Source organism: Saccopteryx leptura, chromosome 2, assembly GCF_036850995.1.
Source record: "Saccopteryx leptura isolate mSacLep1 chromosome 2, mSacLep1_pri_phased_curated, whole genome shotgun sequence".
NCBI lineage: Eukaryota > Metazoa > Chordata > Mammalia > Chiroptera > Emballonuridae > Saccopteryx > Saccopteryx leptura.
This window is the reverse complement of record NC_089504.1, coordinates 252,592,372-252,617,396: the sequence shown is the minus strand read 5'-3', so window position 1 is coordinate 252,617,396 and position 25,025 is coordinate 252,592,372. Positions and strand designations below refer to the sequence as shown.

The following is a 25,025-nucleotide window of genomic DNA, read 5'->3' as shown; positions in this document are numbered from 1 at the left end:
GGTACCTGATGTGTAAACCGTGCAAGCAGCTTTCTAAACTTATAGGTGCCCTGTATCTGCCCACTGGAAGTCTGGGTCAGTAGTGGGAGGTGTCTGCATCTGCAAAGCGTCCAGTGTGGGGTCGATGGGACGTCAGCAGCACCCAGCACACGGGTGCGGGGAGAGAACTAGCTCCCACACTGGGGATGGGCCGTGTGCCCTGTCTCATGGCAGCACCCTGTCAGGGACCTGCCCCTGGTGGAGGTGGCCCTCAGGAAGGGGACAGATTCTGCAGGGCTAGACTTGGGGTCTCTTCCTACCTCTCACATAACTCTGCTTCTGGTGAGAAATGAATAAAAACCCCCAGAGCCCCATCTCGCCGTACTTGACCACGTCTCTCAGAAATGGCACAGTGAAGAAATGGTTGGCAATGTTCCCCGCGTTGAACAACAGCCGTCCATCTGGGCTCCGTCTCTGTGCTGTAGCCAGGGAGATCTCGCTGTACTCCACCACCTGGTACACACCATCCACGCGGCACACCACACCCACCGGCTCTGTCGGGTTCGTCTTCTCCACCACCTGCGCAGAATAATAACAACAGCCCAGGAGGACCCTGTGTGCTGGGCCAGCCATCGCTGCTACCGGGGCCGTACTGCACTTCTTTGCTTATGCCATCTTCACGTGAGCACCAAGTCAAGTGGGTTCAACCTCAGACGGTCACCTACGAACCCCTCTTTATAATCTTTGGAAGACTCTTTCCCAACTGAACCGAGGCCGATCACCCAGCAGCACAGAGCCCGGAGGACTCGCCTGAACTGGGAATAGTTAAATGGTTATTTAATTATCACACCCCCAAATACCTCTCATGCGCATTATGTCATTTATCTTTAACCACACTCGGCCCCTCAGAGAAAACGTGGAACGAAGCCTCTCGGGTTCACTAGACACAGAAGAAGGCGCTCTGCCTCTCGTTCTACGTTGCCCAATGCACTATTTCTTTTGAAAATGACACGTCTTTCATTCTCACTCGTGAATACAGCATACCGTATTTCTCCATGTATAAGACACACCCAGTTTTTATACCCCAAATTTTTCCCCCAAAAAAGATGGAGAAATATGGTATTTCCTGTTTTCAGGGATTAATTTTCCTTCCTGTCTCCTGAAAGGCTCACAATCTTCAGTGACAAGGAACCTTCCTTGTTAGTTGGAGCTAAGGGAGACGTCCCACAGCAAACGATGCAGACCAGCCACAGGCCTCGGGGCAACAGGCTCTCTCCCACAGTCCAGTGCCTCTTGCCCTGTACCCACCATGGGCATCTTATACGAGGTCTAGAACTGACTCCTCTCATCCCAAGTTCTAAAAAATGCACAGTTTGTCTTCCGATCACCTCCTTATACTCCGACGCCGTGGGCAATAAAGACAAGCCCACTTCACATCGTGCACCTCCGAGCTGCTCATCTGCAGGTGAAGGGCTCACCTCTGTGAGGAGGAAACCCCGACATTACAACAGTGCAGACCCTGGCAGAGCACATGTCTACTGCATGAAGGACAGGAAGGACACACGGTGTAGAATTCAGAGATCTCCTCCACTGTCCAGGAGCCAGATCCTGAAAGCTGAGTGCAAATAATCCATCGGCCTCGGTCAGTTGGTCACAGTGTCGCTCTAGAAAGTGACTCTCACTCTCTAGGCTTTTCTCACAGCCCTCACTCCTGAAAAAACTTCATTCACAAGACAGGAGCCCAGTAAGAAATACTGTAAAGAATTCCACTGCCACATGAAGACCCCTCCCTAGTGTAAGTGCTTTCAGAAGTAGTTTTTAGTATCTTGATTTTATTAAAATGCAAAGGGTGGGAGGGCAGATTAATAAATGTTCTCTAACGTGGCTACAAGTTCCATGCACAGCAGTATGGTGGCACTTGGGTCCCAGACCGCACGAGGAGTGTGGAGAGTGACCAGGTGATGAGCACGCGCGCAGGTCGGTGTATCAGGGCAGCTTCGGAATGACAGCGAGGACCCGAGCGCTGCAGAGCCTAGTCCCATCATGTGATGTGGTCCCAGAATAGGAACCTGTGGCTGAGACCCTCAAGCCTGGCGACTCAGACCTGGTTGCAGGGTGCTCGTTCCTGTGGCCAGAGGGGCTGACCCGGGCTCTGTGCAGACCCTTCCAGGTTCGGCACGCTCTGATCAGACAGATCTGAAATGATTCTGTGGCTCAGTGCAGTGAAACTCAGCTTCTGTTTTAGAAAAGAGTGACCCAGTCAGCCAAAGTCGGAAACGCATGTCTTGTCTTTAATCTTCTGGCTACTTCTGCCGCAGCACTGTCTCAGACGAGGCGGAGCTGGTGCTCAGCGGGGGCACTGAGCTCTTGAGTCTGACCTGCCGGTCACTCCTCCACACTCTAGGCAGGTGTCTCCCCAGGACCCCTACATCCTCTCAAGTCTGGTCCTGGGCAGCTGAAGACTTCAGCTTCTGTCTGTGACTCTGCATTAGAGCGACAAGCAAATCGAGAGAAATGACGTCTTCATAATGGAAAATCTCCCACTGAGCATATGGTGTGTCTCCATGGCAGGTCTTTTTTCAAATCTGTTTCTGTCAGAAGCCTGTATGATTTTTGCTTATGACTGAAAGGTCTTCCCTTCATGTCGACATTATAACATTAGTCCACATTTTCTTCTAAACCTTGATGAGCTTTTTCAGTATTTGACTTTGTGACCCATTTGGGATTGATTTTGGGATGAGCTCTGAGGGATAGGGCTTACTTTACTCTCAGCCCGAGACCTCACTCCCTCCCCCATGGGTCTGAATGCTGCATTTTCACACAGCACATTCCTACACGCGCATGGGCTGTGTCTGACCCACCGGCGCTATCCCGTTAACCTGTCACACCTTCGGCTTCAGCACCACACTCTCGGTTTTCATGTACGACCCATTTTCATGTCTGACATTGTCTCCAACCCTCTTCCCTCCTTCCTATCATCATGTCTCAACATCTTCCTGGCCACCTTCATATGTTTATTCTAAACTTTACAATTAATTTGCCCCCAAATGTCCCCAGAATTGCCTCACTGGGACTTTGATCAGGAGGGTATTGTACTTCAATTTAGTAAGAATGACACCTTTATAGATTCTCAGGAAAGTAATATTTATATTGATACGTTTAAACCTGCCTACATGTTTTCAAGGTCCCCCTCACCTCCTGTCTGATTCTGGGACACACGGTGGGATCTGTCCTCTCTCAGAAAGGCACGTCTCCTGTTTATCACCTGTGCAACTAAAAACAATGCTACAAAGGACAATGCCAAGGACAGGACTCTGTCATATGGCATCACAGACCCCCCCCCTTGACCTTAACCTCGGTGTGTCTGTGGTCATTCGAGCAATGATTGCTCTCCGTAGTCCCCAGCCCCCATCAGCACGTTTCATCCATCTCATGCACAAGGCCGTCTTGTCACTTAACGCCCTACGGAAGTCTCCATCTGCTACTCCTAACGTCCCGCACGCACGACTCCAGTAATCTGCTTGACTACATACAAGCTGAGGGCGACAGCGCCATCCTGGCCTAGTGACAACTGTCCCTTCCCAGGTACCCGGTTTAAACTTTTACTTGTGATGGACAAGCGTACGCTACTTCTAGAATCACACGTTGCCACTCTCGGAAAAAGGAGCGTGGGTGAGGGGCAGCTGAGTGCTATAGAGAAATGAAGGGCTCTTATAAACACCCCAGTTGCCCCGATGACTCTAGTTGGGTGCGGGCAGCTGGTATGGTATGACTCTAGTTGGGTGCGGGCAGCCACACAGAGGGCCATGGAAAACTGCACCGCGCTTAAAAAGGCCTTACCTTTGCTCCACAGTCCGCTCCCTTCTGCATGCAAAACCCAATGAACCTCGGGTCGGCCACTCGCACCAGGATGTTGTCGACACAGTAGACATGGACACTCCAAATGCCTCTATGCTCCATGTCCCCCACGATGTTATGGGCGGCCAATGCCCGGTACAGGCCACCGTTCCCATCTGGGAAATGAAACAGCCCCTTAAGAGCACAGCAAAGGCCCTGGTCGGTTGGTTCAGTGGTAGAGCGTTGGCCCAGCGTATGAAAGTCTCAGGTTCAATTCCCAGCCAGGACACACAGGAGAGGCACCCGCCTGTTTCTCCACCCTTCCCCCTCTCCTTTCTCTCTCTTCTCCTCCCTCAGTCAAGGCTCCACTGGAGCAAAGTTGGCCCAGATGCTGAGGACAGCTCCATGGCCTCCACCTTAGGCACTAGAATGGCACCAGTTATAATGGAGCAATGCTCCAGATGGGCTGAGCATCGCCCCCTGGTGGGTATGCCAGGTGGATCCCAGTCAGGCACATGCGGGAGTCTGTCTGTCTGCCTCCCCACTTTTCACTTCAGAAAAATACAAATGAAGAGCAAAAAAATAAATACAAAAAAATTAAAATGAAGAGCATAGCAAAGCCGTTCTGAAGGTCACCCAAAGACAGAGCTTCTAGTGGAAAGGTCCAGGTGTGTCACACTGATGACTTTGAAGGTCACTCAGCACAAGTACCCTGAGAAGGGCATCGTTATTATAGGACAAGCCAACCCTGAAGGCCATACTTCCCTTTTTAATCTGCCCTTTCAACAACTTAGCCCATACTCTGAGGTGAAGTATGAAATTATTTATCAGGCAATGGTGACTCCGGAACTTCTCAAGTTCTGTTAACATTTGTAAGCTTCGTGTTAGCTCTGCACTTACAGCCCTGTCTGGCGACCTCAGCCACGTCGAGTACAAAAATACAGGGGCATTTTGTACCAGACAAACTGTGTAAAAGCCGACTGACGTGGAAGTCTACTGTGAGTTAAACTAAGGACAAGTAACAGCCCCTTCTCCGCATCAATTTTTAGCGCTGCCTGACGCACTTCCACGTGCAGGCTTGGCTAAATGTAGACATCACAGAAGAGCTGAGAGAATAGTCAGTTCTTCCATTGACTAAAAAGAATTAAGTACAGAAGGAAAGGAAGGACCTAAGAAACCATGGTTAGTTCAGCCTTTCCAACGCGCACAGAGCCACAGACTGGAGCCTGCAGACACCCCTCCTCTCCTGTGGGGGCAGCACACCCAGGGTCACAGCCCCGGCACGCCTCCACCGGCCACCTGCCCACATGTCACTGGGTCGTGCCAGGAGGAGACTCGCAGGCCCCATGCCTGAGCTGCGGTGCTGCTCATCCTGTTGTGTCTCCTGGCTAGGGAGCGCCTCCACACGCGTTTCAGCTCTGCTCCAGAGTGACGGCGCCCGCCCCATTCAGCCTCTCGCGCCCCACCCTGCAGAGGGTGCCGGTCTTCCCGCAGCACACCACAGCATGAGTGTGGGAGGACGGAGAGCACTCTGGGCACCCGGGCCCCACAGGACAGGCATCCAGGTCACCCTGGGATACCCTCATTTAAAAAAAGAAATCATTGGCAAGTTGCAAAAAAAATTTAAAAATACTAGTTTTTAACACCCAAATCACCATATCAAAAAGAAAAACAAATCTGAAACTACCATTTCCTGTCACCCAAAGGTCACTTGGTCACACTTTGAAGATCATTCAGTCACCCAAATCTGAAACTACCATTTCCTGTCACTGTTAACTAAGCACGGTGACAGACCTGGAGCCATAGAGACCTTGTTCTTGTCTTCCAGAATAATCTTCCCATCGAAACTCATGGCCGGCAGCATGCCCTGCTGAAAAAAGACCACATCCTCCTTCTTCAAGCCAAAGTACTGGTGCCTGGTGAAGAATTCCTCCGTGGATGCCACTGTCCGGCCGCTGGTCATGATGTACCTGGCGAGAGAAAGGGGCCCCCTCTCAGCAGCTGCGCTGTCTGCATCCGGGGAAGACATGTTGGTCTGCTTCCCAGGCTGAAGGACGTCAGTGACCCTGGACTTCCTGCAAGGGGAGCTGCTTCTGCCACCGTCACCCGTCCTTGGGCATAAACCAAGTCTAGTAACAACACTGAGCCTGCTTCCAACAACAGACAGCCTACGACTGAATTAAAAACTCCTTCTAGCCTGACTAGGCGGTGGCGCAGTGGATAGAGCGTCAGACTGGGATGCAGAAGGACCCAGGTTTGAGACCCCGGGGTTGCCAGCTTGAGCACGGGCTCATCTGGCTTGAGCAAAAAGCTCACTAGCATGGACCCAAGGTCACTGGCTCGAGCGGGGGCGTTACTCAGTCTGCTGAAGGCCCACGGTCATGGCACATATGAGAAAGCAATCAGTGAACAACTACGGTGTCGCAACGAAAAACTGATGATTGATGCTTCTCATCTCTCTTCGTTCCTGTCTGTCTGTCCCTATCTATCCCTCTATCTGACTCTCTCTCTCTGTCCCTGTAAAAAATAAAAAAAATAAAAAAAAAAATAAAAAAACTCCTTCTAAATAAAGAGAGAAAGGGTAACTGTGATACAATCTGGTGATTGCTTGCGGTTCTTTTTGTTAACATTCTGAAATGGAATCAGGGCTTTGTTCACCCTTCACCTTTCATTTAAAATCATAAGAGTTTCATTAGACCCTTGTGTTGTCACAAAAATCCAGCATGTCCAAAGTGGCAAAAAAGAAAAAAATTTAACCTAAAACTAGCACCTAGAAGCAGACACTCAAATACTACTATCTTTTGGATGAATCAATGAAGAAAATGGCACCAACTCCCACCAAGCAGGCACCTGTATCTCTGATAAACTGCCATGGGCTCCGAGCTCCGGCACTGAAGGCTCCGGTGTGATTAGACAATGACAACAAAACCATGCTCAGGGAAACAGGGCTTGAGTTGTGAGGAGAGAACATGACCGCTGGAGGCCTGGGCTGTGCAGGCCGCTTAGAACACAGGCATCCCTCAAAAGTCCTCGAAAGGATCAAGATAAAACCGGTTGCCCGGGCAGCAGGCCAGCAGTGTGGGAGGAGTTAGGAGGTCGGGAGAGCCACAAGGGGCCCGCTGGGAGGCGGCAGAGAGCTTCAAGACCACACTCCAAGTCGGGAGACTCTCCAGGGGGAGCTGAGGACACATAGCTGCCTCTTCTGGGCTACTTGCTGACATGGGGTCCAGGCAGAAGGACAGAGAAGCCATCAGAGCCTTTTCTGACTACATGGGGCGAAAGAGCAAGAGTAGGGACCTGAGGAATCTCACACTCACAGCTGGGTGCCCCTCAAAACATGCTAACATCCAAAGCTAAGGAACATCACAGACGTGTAGCAAGTAGAGCTGAGTTTCCCACCATCTCAGTGCTGGGGGCGGCCCTCTGGTGGGGGAGGCCCTCTGGCAGGGGTGGGGCCACCTTCTAGTGGGGGGTCCTCTGGCGGGGGAGTGGGGTGGGGGAAGACTGAGAACTCGCCTACCAGCAGACCAAGCCCCAGCCTGGCCACTGCAGAGAAGTCAGTGGAGCTTCCAGCTGGGGGGGGGGGGGGGGGCACATAACCTGGCATTTAAGTACACGGTTCCTGGACTGAGAGAGGCCACTGAAGGCAGACCTGTGCTGTGCTGTCGTGGAACTTTGGACACTGGAGGTAAGGGAGGCTGAGATGCTTGCAGAGAGAGAGGAAATAGGACAGGGAGTCTGAGTGGCAGTGGCTCTCTCAGCAGTCACAAGGAAACAGCAGAGTGACGCCCCCAGGTCCCAATCAGCAATCCCACAGAGACCAACCACCAGCTGGTATGTGGTTCCCAGACTGCGGAAACCCACAGGCACCCACAGGGGCTCAGGTCAGGACATGGAAGGTGGAGCGAGCCCACACGGCCCCCTATGACCACAGTGACCACCTATCTGCTAGAACACGTTTTGAATTAACATCTACAGTAACGTGAAATATGCCTGCCTGTGAATAAAGTACATATGTATCCTGAATATCTCAAACAACACAAGCTGGGCCACCCAACCAGGCTCTTACCATGGAATGCGGCATCTGTTGCCATAGCGTTTCTCAGCCAACTGCTGAAGCTTCAGGATACGCTCTGCTTGAATCTGGAAGAGAGTCTTGTGGGAAGGCAGACCCACATCATACATCCCCTTGGGGTATGCCACACCAAGCCGCGTCCCCTGCCCGCCAGCCAGAAGGAGAACAGCCACTTTGTTCTGGGAGATCTGCAGAAGTCCTAGGGAAGAGGACACTGGGTCACCACCTCTGCAGCCAGCGCTCAGGATGAAACCCTAAGGGAGAAGCAGTCACCCTCCCACCTACGGTATGGTGAACAGTCCTGGGTGACTCTCCCATTGATGAAAACATTTGTATTACTAACAAACTAGTTCATATGACCCAGCCACACACCAAGCACAAATAATACCCTTAACGAACAATCTTCTTAATGAACAATCTTCTTCCTGATCATGTGGGAAGGCAAAGACCAAGAGATGTCACCAACGTTTTACAAGCACCGGACCACTTCTGAGGTGTGGCAAGTCAAGCAAGAGACAGGACGAAAGAAGACACCTCACTTCAGGGTGAACCACGAAGCTCTTAATTAACTTACCTCCAGCCTCTCAATAATCAGTGACAAAGAATTAATTAACGAGCATGCTAACAGTCTCGGCACGCTCCCATCTCGTCAACGTACAGGAAAGCGGCCTCAGTCAGGAAAGCCGTGTGTGCAGCACAGGGGTGGGCAGCCAGGCTCTGAAGTCAGGCCCCGGGGGTCTGCCTGCGAAACCACAGGAAGAGGCTGGGAGTGATGGGAGAGCTGTCCCTGGGCTGGGGAGGTGGTCTCACGGGAGGGAAAATGTGTTAAAGCTCCCAAGAGTGGTACTTCATCGTATACAGTATAATTATAATTCAACAAAATTTATTAAAATGCCTTTTTTTTTAACTGGCCACCTACAGCAGCAGCAAGACATGATTTACTTCTGCTGCTGCAAGCACGTCAGACATCACCAGCTGAATATTCAGCAGTAAGGAACAACCAAACATAATGCATGGGTAGAATTATTACCCTTTAAATCAAAATAAATTCAAGATGGACTTAAGATCCAAATGCAAGCAAGTATTCTTAAAGCACGGAGGCTCTCAGTTTGGATTCTTTATTTTTTTTAAACATCCAAATCTCGCTGTCTGCCATTACTCTAGAGCTGTCTCTCTCCCCACCACTCTGTGGGCAGCCTCAGAACCGCAGGGCAGGTGACCTGGGGGAACAGAGCCAGGATAGCCGCAACCTGACAGATGAGATAAACCTGTGATTGATGCTTTTTGTTCTTGTTTCCTGAATTTCACACTTTTCATTGAAATTCTCAGAAAGCAGCTATAGGCTAAAGCTGGGGGTGTGGGGGGGGGGTAGTGAGTATCAATGATTATTTTCATATCCTTAGGCAATATGCATTTGTCTAACTTACCAACTTCACGCTTTATGTGTTTCTAATACATTATACCTGTACATCAAGAACTTAAGGTAACAGTCTGAACAAGTTCATTATGAAACGAGAACTGTTATAGTCCTGATTGTGCACTGTCTTCATTAGAAAACAAGTACAGTCCAAGGACATTATTCAGAAACTTTCTACATTTTTTAAATTAAAAAACACCTTAGACCTTTCCCTAACTTTCCCCTTTGGTATACAGAGCTGACGTCAGCCACCCGAGCCAGGGCCTCCTCCCTGCTACCCCAGGGCCGTCTCTCACCGCCCAGACAGCTGGTGGGCACGTGGCAGCTCCCTCCAGGTTAGGGCCACAGGCCTCCCCATCTCCTGTTTCTTTCTTGCCCTTCTCTTTCCCACCCAGTTCACGAGAGACTGGGCTGCCTCTTTTCAATCTCTTACCAACCCCCCTACCCCCCCTCAGAAGAGATGCTGAGCCGAGCGGAGCCCACGCTCCCCCAAACTTGCCAAACACTGACATTTCCAACAGCATTCCGAATCCACGTCCCACTGCAGCCCCATTACTGCACAAACTGAAGACGGACTGGCACGAAGCCACGTGAAGGGAGCGGTTTTGAAAATGGCTGTCCATGTGCCGATTTCCTGGGCTGTCAGAGGATCCTGGTTTCTGGGGAATCGATCTAATTCTGCTGTCACCAACCCGACAGCAGCTGTCTTTTAGAACACGGGCCCACAGCCCCTCGCCTACGGCCGCGGGTCCCGTTTGTCTCAGGATACAGAACTCTTCACGCTGCAAACAAGGAACCCGGCACACACACTGCGTGTCTACCTGACCCCTGGCAGGTTGGCTGCAGCACACGGAAACCACAGTGAAGTGCGATAAGCAGACTCGTCAGCCGTCTTGTGACTACAACGTCTCAGTTCTGCATTAAGAGCTATAGATGGATGATCGGTCAGGCTGGACCATGCGCCTCACCACACCAGTCAGAATCGGAGCTACGTCTCCACCTCGCTCCAAGTCCCCGTTTTCCTGCACTGCGCGTGCGCCGTGAACCTTCACGCAGCGCATGCGCCTTCACGCAGCCAGCACCTGCGTCATCACACAGATCGTGCACCGTCACGCAGGGCCACAATAGGCGTGCGCCGTCACACAGCGTATGTGTCCCAGTCGTTTCACTGCAGAAGTGGCTTGAGCCACACTTCGTGCGTCCCCTCTCTGCAGTCCTGGGGCACCCGCCATGAAAGGTCAGAGCCCGGCGGCCCGGTCCTGCTTGCCAGCTGGACACCCAGCGCACGTCAGGCACTCCACTGGCCCCAGCCAGGTAACCGAAAACCCTGTGTGAACGTCCTCTCGCTTGGATCAGTGCCCTAGAGTCTAGGGCCTAGACGACTGCATCCCCCCAGCTTTCCGAATGTGCCCATTCTAAAGCCTTGCTCCCCGGCACCTCACAAGGGCCTCGTGCTTTGTTCAGATAAAAGGTGTATGCTTGGCGTCCGGTGCCCGCATCTGCCAGACTTTCCCCAGATCTCTTCTCGGTCTGTGGGCGTGTCTCACGAGCAGCCCTGAGGGGCGCCCACCAGGCACACGTGCAACGCACCTACACTGCCCTCTCCGGCTGCGCACCCCATGTGCAAGCAGACAGTGACTGGGGCCCCGGCCGGCTGCACTCCAGGAACAAACACGGCCGGCCATGGCCAGGTCGGCATGATCAAGTTGCAGGAACCCACTTCAACAGGGCAGTGAGTATTAAAACTACGTCGCGAACGTCGGTGTCCCTCTCACAGTGAGACACGTACTGCCTGACATCAGGGCCAGCAGAACTCAGTAAGCCTTTTATTATGGGGCTGTAATCCCTGACTTCAAACTATATGTGACAACAAACGTCATATGGGAGACTGCACCCACCTAAAAACGTCATCTGAGTATAAATGTACCTATTCCACGTGCCAACTAGGAAATGGTGAACTTCCGATTCTAAATCTGCAGAAACATGAAAAAAATCCTGAAGAATACATCTCTCTACCATCCTTTCCATCTTCCCCTTAGAGGCAGCAGAGTTCTAGTGTCTCCTGCAGAAGGCACCTCAACAGACCCGGGCAGAGTGAGCCACCTCTGGGCGGCAATCCACACTCCCCTCAGCCTGGTGTCACCAGCACGTTTCCTGGCAACATCTACAGAAAACAGGAGAGTTTACAGTGACGTGTCACAGCTCTAATGCTTCCTGGTCACTTCCGGCTTGGACGAGTTCCTCTCCTGCACCTTGACGTGGGCACCTGCCTGTCTCTGGGAGGACGTACAGATGCTGCCCTGGGGGCTGCTAGCCTGGCCACTTAGGTTGTCAGATCCAGCCCAGGACAGGGAAACAGGCCACTCAACCAGGAGAGAAGAGGGGAGTGAGGGAGTCAGAGCAGCTGAAACCATGACTTCACAGATGAACTATTTCCCCCAGAATGTTAGGCACTCTTTTAAGCCATTTGTTAAACAGACCAGTGAAGAAAAACTCTGTTTGCGCCAGTTTTAGTTATTGGGGGATGACTGTGAATTTCGTTAGGTATAAAAATGACACTGTGAGCAGTAAGAAAATGTCCAGATGCATAAAGAAGTACTGAACTGTATACGAGGATAAACTAACATGAAGTTGGAGGTTTGCCCCAAAATACTACAGCAAAGAAAAGATGGATAAAGGAAAAGTAGCAAGCTTTTGATAATTTTTAATTGAGGTGGTACATATGCAGGAGTTCATTATATTCTTTTTCTCTCTACATATTTGTTTCAAAATATGCTTGAAATTTTTCATAATAACTAAAACTTAAAGCAGGCTACAAGATTATACACAAACCATAATTTGTGTCTGTAAGAAAATACTATAAATTATTACTACTGAGTATTTATCTCTGGATTGTGGGATGGCAGAAACTCCTATTTTTACCTCTGTAATTTTTTATTATTTTCCAACTTCTCTAAAATCAGCATATGTTTACTTTTAAAATAAAACAAATCCATTAAAAATGTCACTCCACTAAATCTCAGAAAATGTCAAGGAGGTCACTTATGACCACATTTTTCTAGACAACCCACAGGCAGAAAAGGCTACTACTAAATACTGATTTGCTATTACCCAAAATTGGAAGATTCTTTCATGCTTAGTCTAAGCACACATTTATTTTAAAAAGAATGGAGGGTGGAGTGTTTATTAAGCAAATATATTTTCCCAGTATGAGTGTCTACTAAAATGACTTCTGATCGAAGCCTCTACTTCTCTCTTAAGCTCGACTTTGTAGGACAAGGACAGACTTTTTTATTGCTTCTTCACAACTGGCCAGAACACTTCAAAGATTAACCTGAAAGAGGATCTCTCTTCCACAAGGAGCACTGTGGTCATGTAGGCATAGATCTTTCAGAAATAACTTTCCACTGTGGGTGTCACTCCGTCTACTGTCGTGCCAACAGCCACCACATCACAGTGGTAACCTCTGCCCTTTGAAAACGTCCTGCGAAACCTCACGTTGTTATGAATTTGCACACAGTGGGAGTTTCTGGCTAAGTGAAAAGGATGGAATGTCAATGACAAAGTCTCCTTCTCCACTCTGCCATTTCAGCCACAAATAAACACTGTTCCCTTGACATTCAGCCAAAAGGAAGTTTGCTTTGTACCTTCTTACACTGAGCTAGGTTGTAATATTCCAGCCTTTAGTTCAGATGGAAAGTCGTAAATGTAGACTAGATTTCCAACAAAAAAAGTCATAAAAAAAAGACTCAAATAAGAGGAAACCTTGATAGTTAGTCGCTCATGGTTCTCATTTTACAAGTCAGAGCTTTGGATTTCCATAGAAACTCATGCTAAGACTCCATCCCCATAAAATGGCGAGAGGAAAAGTCGCCAGTGGGATGCTCAAGGGCAAGAGGAGGCCGGTGTGGCTTTGGCGAGAGGAGCAGACTCTCCGAAATGCAGAGGGAGGAAAGACTGTCTAATTGATGGTCAGCAGGGGTCACTGGGCCGCTGGGGCTCTCCATCCACGGGGGCCATCTGCAAGCCGCTCTCAGCAGCGAGGTCAGCCATTAGCAAGCATGTCAGAGCTGCAAGGGCCCTCTTGCAGATCATCCAACTATATAGCTTCAGTGTTTTTTCATCTCTAACCTCTTTTGAATAAAACATTAAACAGGTTGAGTAGAACCGCTCCTCTACTGGGAGGTGGAAGGAAGAAGGGGTTGGAGACCCACCTGTTCAGACCCCGCTCCTCTGCCCTACACAAGAGTTTCCTGGGAAAGAACCCCTGAAGCTCTTAGGAACACCGTTTAAAAAGCAGTAAGTCTGGCCCTGGCCGGTTGGCTCAGCGGTAGAGCGTCGGCCTAGCGTGCGGAGGACCGGGTTTGATTCCCGGCCAGGGCACACAGGAGAAGCGCCCATTTGCTTCTCCACCCCTCCGCCGCGCTTTCCTCTCTGTCTCTTCCCCTCCCGCAGCCAAGGCTCCATTGGAGCAAAGATGGCCCGGGCACTGGGGATGGCTCTGTGGCCTCTGCCTCAGGCGCTAGAGTGGCTCTGGTCGCAACATGGCGACGCCCAGGATGGGCAGAGCATCATCAGGCGCATGTGGGAGTCTGTCTGTCTCTCCCTGTTTCCAGCTTCAGAAAAATGAAAAAAATAAAAAATAAATAAATAAATAAAAAGCAGTAAGTCTGTAAACCCAGAGCTAGAGATACAGAAGCTATAGAGAAGGCCGAGGATGGCAGTTACCTATCTTTTTCTGTGAGGGGTCGGGAGTGCGGGAAAGTGGAAGACAAAATAAAAGAGCCACTGTGTGGGTGTGGGTGTGGCACAGTTCCGGACTGTGAGATTAGATCTAACATTGTTGCATGTGGAGAAAAATAAACATGGACCTAATCAAGTACTAGGTGGGAGAGGGAGCAAATATTGATACACAGATCTGAGGAAGTGGCTATAATGTAACTTCCCTAGAGCGTTCTTTTCATTTTGTTACTACTTTTGCAATAATGTTTTGTTTTGTTTTTTTAAAGGAAGGCAACAGAATTAGCCCAATCTGCTTACTGAGAAAACAAGGTCCAGACCTGACAGGAGATTGTACAACACTCCAGGGCCTGGCTGCAACACTCAGTCAACCTTTCACTTACAGAGGAGTGGATTGTAAAACCTTTTAACTCCACCAAAGAAACGCCACTTGAGCTATTTTGCCAATCTCAAAGGCATTAGTACTAGTTATGGGCGCAGAGTTCATGACCAGTTTTAGAAGAAAAAGTATTGGGCAATTCAGCAAACAACCAACTAATCACTCACAACTCTGCCGTGAGTGCTACCTGACATACAGCCAAGCAGGATACGGCATGGCTGCCCTGCAGGCGTCCACAGCGCAGTGCAGACAGACACAAGCAACATTCACCCCAGGCAGAGAGAAAGAGAAGGGGGACGGATAACTGCAACTCAGGACCCAGATGACCTGTCGTGGGTCAGCATGTGCATGGGGAGCTTAGAGCAGGAGTGGAGTTCCCACACAGCAGGGCTCCAGGGGACGGCCCTGTAGGTGGCTCTGAGGCCGGCCTCCTCAGGTAAGCACTCGCGGAGGCAGGAAAGGCACAGCGGATGTGGAGAGAGGAGAGCAAACCGGCCTGGCCAGCCCGTGCAGACAGCAGCGAGGAGACAGGGCTGCAAGTGCACACTTGGGCCGAGGGGGGCGGGATTTGGTTCAAGCAGCGTCAACATGTCACTTGTGCTACAGGAAGGGAAACCTAGAAGTACGAACCGTGAGGAAGGGACCATGGCAATGGAAGACTTGAATGAGAAGAGGCTCACATCGTGCCCCAGGAATGAACCGAGAATGAGGGACCAACAACAGGAGACACTGCATAGGTCTTGGTGACAACTCGTTACTTTCCAAGGGTCACCTGGTTGAACATAGCATGAGAGTCCCGATGTGAAGTACAGGGCTCAGTGAGTTGACCAGTGTAGTGCGTCCCACAATAAACCTCAGAACCGCCATTCCCATGCCAGTACCTTCACTCTCCCAGGCCTGGAGCTTGTCTCGGTCCCTAGTCGCACTGCCTAGTACCTCGCGGGGGACGGGTCCCATACGCGCGTCCACCTTCTCTTGCTGAAAGGACTGGTTAAATCCTTCAATGGCCTTTTGGAAGAAGACATTCAGCTCCTCAAAGTTCATGCCCTGGAGCTCTGCATAGAGTTCTGCTCGCTGGGCCTCTTCCAGCTCGTTCCAGAACTGCAGCAGGTGCTCCTGCCTGGCTCTGGACAGCCTGAGTTTGAGGTCATCGATATTCATGATGCTCTGGGAGCCAAGCTTTCGTGAAGACAGGGGTGTGACTGCACCTACAAACCTACAAGAGAAAAGGAACGAGCAGAAGATCAAAGTCCAACCTCAACATGGATGGGTTTTTCCTATTAAAAATAAGTACATCAAAAAACAAACAAAAAAAAAACACCTTGCTTGACCAGGTGGTGCTGTTGCAGTGGATAGAGCGTCAGACTGGGAGGCCCAGGTTCGAGACCCCAAGGTCGCCAGCTTGAGCATGGTCTCATCTGGTTTGAGCAAAGCTCACCAGTTTGGACCCAAGGTCGCTGGCTTGAGCAAGAGGTTACTCGGTCTGCTGAAGCCCCCGGTCAAGGCACATATGAGAAAGCAATCAATGAACAACTAAGGTGTTGCAACGAAAAACTGATGATTGATGCTTCTCATCTCTCTGCGTTCCTGTCTGTCTGCCCCTATCTATCCCTCTCTGTCTCTGTCTGAAAAAAAAAATCCAAAAAATAAACACCTTGATGTTGAAATATGAATGTCTGCCTTTCCATCATGCTATCTGTAAGACCTCAAAAGTGTAAGACAACAGCTGGCATTACGCGCCAAGCCCTGCCCTGAGCACTTCACCAGCACAGTCTCATTCAATTTCAAGAACTCTGTGACAGAGGGTCTATTATGGTCATTACTTTCAGTGACTGAGCTGGGACATTAGCCCGCATAGACAGACTCCCTGAACTTCCCTCTCCTCTGTTCTATTCCTCTAACCACCGCGCTACTACGGAGAGAACACCTGACAGCCTAGTATTTCAAGTGCTCTCCTTCCATCTCTAATGATGGCAATAACTCTGTTGTAGTCAGAATACAACCAAGTTGAGAGGATATGGACCACCCATAATCATGAAAGACACCTTTTATTTCAATAGGAACTTCTTCAGAAAAGGGATAAAAAAAACATGTCCATTATCTTTACTAAGAACTGAACCTTGAGGGGACAAGCAAGACAGAGTACAACTTTTTAAAGAGCATTCTGTGACAACAGAGCAAAAGTTAAACTGCCTAGCACTGGAAAGTAAGAGAATGAGAAAACAGTCAAGTCCACGCCTAATATAGAAAAACTAGAGTTCACAACAGAAGTGCACACCACCGTGCCTGGAGGGCTGAGCAGGTGACACAGGTGAGATCAGGAACAGGTGGCCACCAGGAGGAGGCATGTGAGAGGCAGAGCAATGAAGAGTGGGCATGTTATGTGGAATGCTGGGAAGGGAGGTGGGCAGGGCTAAACCGTGAAGGGCCCTGAGAACTAAGGAGAGATTTTAAACCAGACTGTGGGTAACAGGAAGCCAGGAGTGGGTTTGTGAAGAGGCAGGGACTGTGGAAGGGAGCAGAGGCAGAGGATGACCGGAGCAGGGAAACACCTGAAAAGAAACGCAGGTCCAGTGACCCAAGGTGGGGACACGACGAGCTGCGGAGGAAGGGAGAGCGGAAAGAGAAACTGTGAGGTCACCACAGGGCGTCACTGGGCTGGGGTGGCTCAGCTTAGACACGAAGGACGGAGGGAAAGCCAGCACCCTGGACACAGCCCACGATGTCCCACTGTGAGGGACAGTGAAAGGCAGAGTCCATACAGCGCAAACAGTTCCCACCCGAGCAAGACCACGCCAGTCACCAGGCACGCACACCGTGACAACAGTCCTGACAGCTCGCAGACCCATGCGTTTACCCCTCAGAACAACTGCAGGTGCGGCCACGGGCATTGCTCTAGGGGACGTAGTGGAGCCACAGAGACCACCTGCCCAAGGCCCCACACTACTGATCGAGCTGGGCTTCCAACTTCCACATACTCCCAAATTCATGCTTTCAACCGCCGAGCGACACTGCCCCTCAGGAGAGAGAAGGCTGTCTCCGTGTGCACATGTGTGTGTGTGAAAGAAAGGTGGTAAAAGAGAGAACACGTTATTCACACTGCATTTATTCAGAAATATACACACAACTGATGTCCTTCTATCTGACTCTCTTTGCAAAAATGTCAGTGAAACAGAAAGGAAGAAAACGCACAGGACATGTAGGTAAGGACCTTTACAGGACAGGTAAATAAATACTTTATTTTAAATAGCATTATTACTCTTTGTTCCATACTGGGCAGGTAAATCCAAACCAGAAATTTCTTAAGAGTACTTTTAACTAGTGTCCACTCAAAAATAAACTTGGGGAAAAATATCATCAGCCAATAGAGACAGACACATAACTTCTAGATACTTTTCTTTTAAGTAGTTGCCCCCCAAACTGAAGCGACAGACTGGCCCCATGATTCCTCATATAAAATCAATTCCCAATTATATCAGCATATAAGACTTGAGTGTGTGTATTCCCAACTTATATTTTGCTTTGTTATTTAGATTTACTCAGGGACAGAATACTTTGAGCAGGAAATGAATGATACCACCTGTAAACTACACTTGGCAAGTTACCACTGATTCCTAACCACACTAAGGCTATACCATGGAAGGAAAATGAAAGCTTGCTATCAATGGAACCGAGCTCTAGCTTGCTGTCACCAAAGACCCTAACCCTCCCTCCACATCCATCCTTTAGTCGGTCCTATTTCCAGGGACCCAGCCACACTCAGAGACTCCTCACACACTCCAGCCTGAGGTGAGTCTTTATAGGTTTGGGAACCAAACAGAACCGTCACTCCTGACTCTACTGCTTGGGCCAAGTAGCAAACACGTTCAACTCTGATATCTTTATCGGTAAAATGGGGACAGTGAAATTTCCCTTGCAAGGTTCAAAGACATACATAAAATAATCCTTACAACCAATGAGAACTGAGGCTCAAAAAGACGAGGTCATCTGTGCAATGCTACTTACCTTGTAGAGAGAATAGGCATTTAAACTCTGACCCTAATAAACGTCTCTCATAAACGCAGAGGAAATACTAACAATTCAGCTCAACGTCCCACATACAGTTGGAGGCAGCAACCAGTGTGGGCTCCGAGGTCAGACTGGCTGGGGTCATGTCCCAGCTCCCCGTCCCCTAACTTCATGATCTTGAGTGAATTACTTCATCTTCCTGCCTCGATTTTCCTCATCCACAAAGTCAGGATGAAGACATTACCTGCCTATAAGGTGAAGAGGATGGACATGTCAATACAGTGCAACGCAGTCAAACCAGCACCTGGCACCGACGTGCGGTAGTACGTGGATGAGGTGTGCTCCCGTCCACTGAGGTACAGCCTCCCAAACACAAGGACGGCTGCTATCGGAGTCAGGCCTCGCAGGATGGAAAGAAGTTTGCCAAGATGAAGAACCAAGGGAAAGGTGCAGTCAGAACAGGATGGAAAATAATCTAGTAAATAACTGTTCTCAAGGCACATGGCGGAGCTGCTACTTCTGCCGAATGGAAGCACCTCTCACCTGAGTGTGTGAGCGGATTCCTCTGAACGTCTCCATGAGTGAGCAAAGACACACTGAGAACTTTAGAAGGAAAACCGTTGACGTGTCGTTGCCATTCATTCACTCAACAAGTACTTCATGAGCATGACACTCTGCCGGGCACTCTCTCCCCTCCCCCCACCCCGGTGACGGACTCTGCCGTTAGCAGAGCACCGATGTGCAGGTCCACACTCCAGGACGGGAGACAGACGGTCACGCCGAACGTCTGCTATGTGCTGTGGGGAGCGCAGTGAAGAGCATAGCGGGGAGGGAGGCCTCGCTGAGACTCAGCAAACACAGCTGATGGTCAGCATCTTGGGAGGAGCCTCCAGGCGGAGGGGGCAGGGCTGCAGGAGCAGGAGCTGCAGGACTGCCCTTGCTTGGCCTGTTCAAAGAAGGGATGCAGCGGGAGCCAGGTGACACAGCTCAGGGGGACTGAATGAGGCTGGAGAAATGAGCAGGGGTCACTTCGAGTAGGGCTCTGTGGTCACGGCAAGGACGAGGGAGTTTGGGAGGCCATTGGGGGTTTGGAGCAGGGCCACGTCTTGGTCTGATTCCGGTTTTAAAGGGTCACTGCACTAATGTGTGGGGGAAATGACCGTAGTGAAGGCTAAAGCGGAGCCTGCGGACCATTAGGGAACTACTGAGTTGTCCAGATGCCAGATGCCAGTGGTTCCACACAATGAGGTTTGGGTCATGTACTGAGGGCGGAGGGAGAGAACCACAGGCATCAGCAAAAATGACTCCAGGCGGTGTCCCATGGACTGAGGCAGGGACACGCAGGGCAGGCGCAGACTTAGGGACCTGAGTGTAGAGTGGAGGAAACCATCTCCACTTTGGGTCAGGGTCAGTCTGCGATGCACATTAGACATCCAAGTGGAAATGCTGACAAAACGCAAAACATAGTCATCTGGCGTTCAGAGGTCAGCTGCGTACAGGACACCAGTTACGGGTTCCACGGGATCCCCAGAGAGGGCAGGCAGCCACAAGAGCAAGGAGCCAGCAGATGGAGCCTGGGGCTCACTGAGGTAGTAGAAGGCATTCCTGTTGACACACACAGGTTCCAGGAGATACAATATGATGCTGTTACTTCATTATGAAAGTTCACTACATTAAAGAGACGGCTGAGAGAGACAGGTTTATATGAAACTGGGTTCCCAGCGATGGGGTCCTTCCTGAGGTTGAGGGAGCTCAGCAGGGAGTCTCGTGATTGGAGAACAGAATGTCCCAGTCCCTGGTACCACCCCCTCCCCCCTGGACCCTGTGCAAATTGTTTCCCTTCCCCGTGTGCACTCTTCCTCATGCAGGTGACACCACCTGCCTTTGTCACCCATGCCCCTGAATAGACAGTCCACAGTGGACAGCGCTGATTCAAATGCACGCAAATGTAGTTTTACAACATTTTAAGACATAAGCCAAACTTTTTAAATGCTTGGTGAAAAGAATCTGTGCAAACAAGACAACTCTGACACCTGGGCCTAGACCACGGGTGCCCGCAGAGTCAGGAAGGTAACCCTTCCTAAGGTAACAAGCATACCTGCGTTCTGACAACAATAATGTGCTATGATTTTTTTTTTTTTTTTGTATTTTTCTGAAGTGAGAAGCAGGGAGGCAAAGAGACAGACTCCCACATGCGCCCAACTGGGACCCACCGGCATACCCCCCAGGGGGCAATGTTCTGCTCATCTGGGGCGTTTCTCGGTTTTAACCAGAGCCATTCTAGCACCTGAGGCGGAGGCCATGGAGCTGTCCTCAGCACCCAGGCCAACTTTGCTCCAATGGAGCCTTGGCTGAGGGAGGGGAAGAGAGATAGAGAAAGGAGAAGGGGAAGGGTGGAGAAGCAGATGGGTGCCTCTCCTGTGTGCCTTGGCCAGGAATGAAACCCAGGACTTCCACACGCCGGGCCAACACTCTACCACTGAGCCAACTGGCCAGGGCCCATGCTATGATTTTTTGAGGCAGATATAAGTACCTCGAAGCCACAAAAACAATACAACCTTCTCCACTGATTCTGATACAGAGGCGGGGGCGTGGTAAGCAGTAGTGGACAGGATTTCAACTCTGACAATCACAGTCAGAAAATGATGGAGCTCTGTGGTAGAAATGACAGGACCTAATGCATGTGTTGACAAAACTGTGGCAAATTGGGCAATCACCTGCAGTTACCAGATACAGCTTTATTAGAGAAATGCAACCTAGTCAATGGTGACGCTTGCCCCCAAAACTGCAGGTGAGCCCCGCATGGCTCTAACAACAGGTGCAGCTCTAACATCCAGTGCAGCTTTGACACTCTTAACACCCAGGTGCATCTCTAATACTCAGCTTGGCTCTAACACCCTACCTAACACCCAGCGTGGCTCTAACACCCAGGCACGTCTCTAACAACCAACCGGCACAGCTCTAACACCTGTTAAATCTCTAATCCCTGCAGCAGATCTATCACTGGAGCTCAGTTCTAACACCAGGAGCAATTCTAACACCAGGCGAGTCTCTAACACCCAGTGAGACTCTGTCAATTGAGCGGCTCTAACAACCGTTAGGTCTCTAACATCCGGAACAGGTCTATCAACCGGGCGCAGCTGTAACGGCCGGCTCAGCTCTAACACCCGGGCGGTACCAACACTCGGTGCAGCTCTATCACCAGCAGCAACTCTAACACCCGGGCGAGTCTCAGTCTCCAAGCGGGTCTCTAACACCCAGCAAGGCTCTATCACCTGGGGCGGCTCCAACACCCGTTAAAAGTCTGGAACGCCCGGCAGGGCTCTGACCGGGCGCGCGCTCAGAAGGACCAGCACAGCGAGGCCGCAGAGCCCGCCCTCAACTCCCGCCGGGTCCATCTCAAAGCCCTTCCACCGCGGGAGCAGCACCGGACCCGCACGTGTCCCCGCAGTCACTGCGACATGATGTCACAGTCCCCCCACCACGTGGGGGACACAGCGTTCTCCGCGCCGCGGCCCCGGCCCCCGCCCTCGGCCCCGGAGCCCCGACCCCGTCCACGTGTGCCCACCCCGCCCCGCACCCTGCCGGGGCCCGCGTACCCCCGCCCGGCCGCCTGTCCCTCCGGGACGACGGGCCTTCGTCCACGTACCTTGGCGCAGCGGCGTCCGCGCGACTCGGCTTGGCTCGGCGTCGGGCTGCCCTCATATATACCGCGGTCCGGGCGGGCGGGCGGGCGGGCGGGCGGCGGAGCGGGCTGAGCCGGGAGCACCGCCCGCCAGCCCGCCCCTCCGGCGCCGGACGAGCGCCGCGCAGAGGAAGCGCCCGCCGACACGTCAGCGCCGCGAGCGCGGGGCGGGGCCCGGGGGCGGGCCGTGCGCGTCACTCATCCTGCGGGCCAATAGGGGCGGCCCTGGACTCCGTCACTCGGGCCCCGCCCACGTGCCACGACCCCGGCGGAGCGCCGTCCGCCTCTCCGCCCAGCCCGATGCCCGCAGCGCCCCGGAGGCCTGTCCCTGGGTGTTCGGTCCCAAGCGCGTGAGCCCGGGCCTGGTTCCTTTTTGCACAAACAGGCACGAAAGAAGGCAGGACGTGCAAGCCCGGGGATGCGGTATAATGAGGCCGTGGGCGCGCACCCGGGTCAGCTCTGTGCCACTTGTCGCCTTCACGTGCCCGGGCTGGTGACTCCCGGGCCACCCAGACCGGTGGCAGCCTCGGGCAGGCGCGATTGCCCTGCGGGCCGCATGCTCAGTGCTCGGCCCTCTGGAGCGGGGAGCGGCGGCTGCACTTCGCTCAGCGCTGCAAGAAGCCCCGCGCGCTGCAACGCCATCAGACAGGACACACAGCATGCGGGGCGTTGAGCTGCCTTTCTTCCGTCCTGAGCGCCACGTTTCGCTTCCTTTGTCAATTGCAAAACCGTCCCCTGCGTCACAAAACAGGAGAATTCACCCTGGCTGAGTCGTGGTGGCGGTCGACCACGCTCATCCGTCCCGACCCCAGAACTCGCCCCATTTATGTGACAAGTGCACGGGGTGAGGCGGGGAGCGCGGATCTGCAGACAGACTCCAGCTTCCCTATCGCTGGGATCTCGGGCACGTTCATCGACTCTTGTGCACGTTTTCTCATCTATAAAATACAATAAAAAAATACCCTGAGGGTGGTTGTGAGGATGACACACAAGTAAGGAATAGAGAACAGAGTAAATGCTCAATAAAATCTTAGTTTTTGATATTTGAGTGCTTCCTCCGTAGTCGGGCGCGGTTCTAGCGCCTGGACTGGGACACGCTGACGTCAACTGGAAAGTCTTTTGTCCGGATCCTTGATACCCTGAGGTCTCTCGAATCTTCCATAACTGGGAAGAAAAACCACTCGGTTTGTGTGTGGCCAGGTCGCACATAATGTGACCAGTAAGGATAAACCAGACACCGCAGGTGGCCACTGAACTTCCGAAAGGACCCAGGTAACTCCTCAGAAGTGCATATGGTCACCAGAGTCTGGCGCAGCGCAGGGCTGGCTTCAAGGTCAGGGCTTAGAGCCCATTTAGGTCACTGTTTCTAGGAGACAAACAGTTGGTGGAGGGACAGGGCTTGGGCTGAGGACATGAGTGAGCCTCATGTTCCCAGGGGATCACCCGGACTTGAACAACTCACTACTCCTCCCACACTCTAAACTTTCTCTAGCTCTGGGTGTGTTTTAAAATATTGTGAAATAACAAACACACCCTGTGAAATTATTATTTTTACTGAAGTACAGCCCCTTGAGACTGACTATGCTGTCGTTCTCTCCTTACCTAGAGTTTTGATTTCCATGGTTTGTTACCTGAGTCACAGATATTAAACAGAATATTCCAGAAATGCACAGTTTGTAAGTTTTATTTTACATCGCGTGGTGCTCTAAGTAGCATGATGAAATCTCACACTCTCTCACTGCATCCCGCCCAGGACGTGACTCATCCCTTTGTCCAGTGCATCCACAGTGCATTCGCTCCCCGCCCGTCAGACACTTAGTAACCGTCTTGGCTACTGGATCAACTGTCTTGGTATCTCAGTCTTTTCGTACAAGTCATCCTGTTGTAGTTAAGAAAGGCCCCACAGAGCAAAAGTAGGGACGATGGCCATTAAGATCTGCCAATGAGAAGCCACAGTGCGTCCTCTAAGGTACAGGTAGGAAAAGCCCCAGTACACACAGGGTCAGTGCCACCTGCAGCTTCAGGCCTCCCCTGGGGGTCTCAGAGTGCATCCCCTGCAGAGAAGGGGGACTGACTGGAATCTAGGAAGCACAGAATAACGGAAAGGAATGCCGCAGGGAGACGGTAGAGAAGCGTGTTGGTGTTCAATAATCCCAGAGAAAAAGCCTCCAACTCTAAACTGAGTCTGTTTTTATGGTGTGCAAGAGTGGCCTTTAAGTTCCATGCCAGGGCTGTAGGCCAGCAGTCATTCGTCCCACCTCCCTTGACTCATAGATAAGAAATAAGTTTCCCAAAGTGAAGGGATTTGCCAAAGGACAGACTCGGTATTTAAGACACAAGAGCCAGAGGAGGAGTCAGCCACCTGCTGCTGCAGAATTCTAACACATGCGGTGCCGTCTGCAGGGGAAAGCTCTTGGAAACTAAGCCCAGAATGGCATCTGACCTCCAGAGAAAGCAGAAAGGCCACGAATCGTGGCAAGCCTGCGTTTCCTCACCTGTCTGGCCCTGTTCAGCCACTACATGTGCTCGGCTGGATGACCATCCACGGCATGGCCTGGGCTCCCTGGAAGGGCAGTATGTTTGGGTGTATTGGGCACTCAGTCATCTTAGCATCTCCTCTGTTGCTGGATCCAATCTACAAAAATCCCATGGGCTCTGTCCTCACACTGTACCTGGAACCCTACCTTCCCACCACCACTATCTCCAGCGTCATCGCTTACATGGGTAACAGCCGTGGCCTCCCAACAGGCCTCCCTGCTTTAGCCCTGGCCCCTCCCTCAGGCCCCGTGAGGACCTCTGCAACTCCACCAGCCATTGTTTAACACTGCTAATGGCTTCTCACCTACCTCAGAGTAACAACAAGGTGCTACAGCCCCCCCCCACACACACACACACAAGCTCCTTC

The 25,025-nt window shown here is 51.4% G+C and overlaps 1 protein-coding gene across 4 annotated transcripts in view; it reads right to left on the bottom strand.

Annotated features, from left to right (window-relative positions):
• The window catches only part of UAP1 (UDP-N-acetylglucosamine pyrophosphorylase 1), a 30,649-nt gene extending 8,460 nt beyond the window's left edge, over positions 1-22,189 (bottom strand). For 3 of the 4 annotated variants that reach the window (XR_010749398.1, XM_066371360.1, XM_066371362.1), the window contains exons 1-6: positions 22,085-22,189; positions 15,309-15,643; positions 7,886-8,090; positions 5,611-5,786; positions 3,820-3,992; positions 365-558 (exon numbers count right to left, since the gene is read on the bottom strand). Coding sequence is in view for 3 of the 4 variants with exons in the window: in XM_066371360.1 (XP_066227457.1) it covers positions 365-558; positions 3,820-3,992; positions 5,611-5,786; positions 7,886-8,090; positions 15,309-15,643; positions 22,085-22,140 (1,139 nt within the window). In the remaining variant the exon portion in view is untranslated. Of the gene's footprint in view, positions 1-364; positions 559-3,819; positions 3,993-5,610; positions 5,787-7,885; positions 8,091-15,308; positions 15,644-18,432; positions 18,593-22,084 lie in introns of those variants that run through there. The other variant, XM_066371361.1, reaches the window with a different exon arrangement.
• Positions 22,190-25,025: the final 2,836 nt, after the last annotated feature.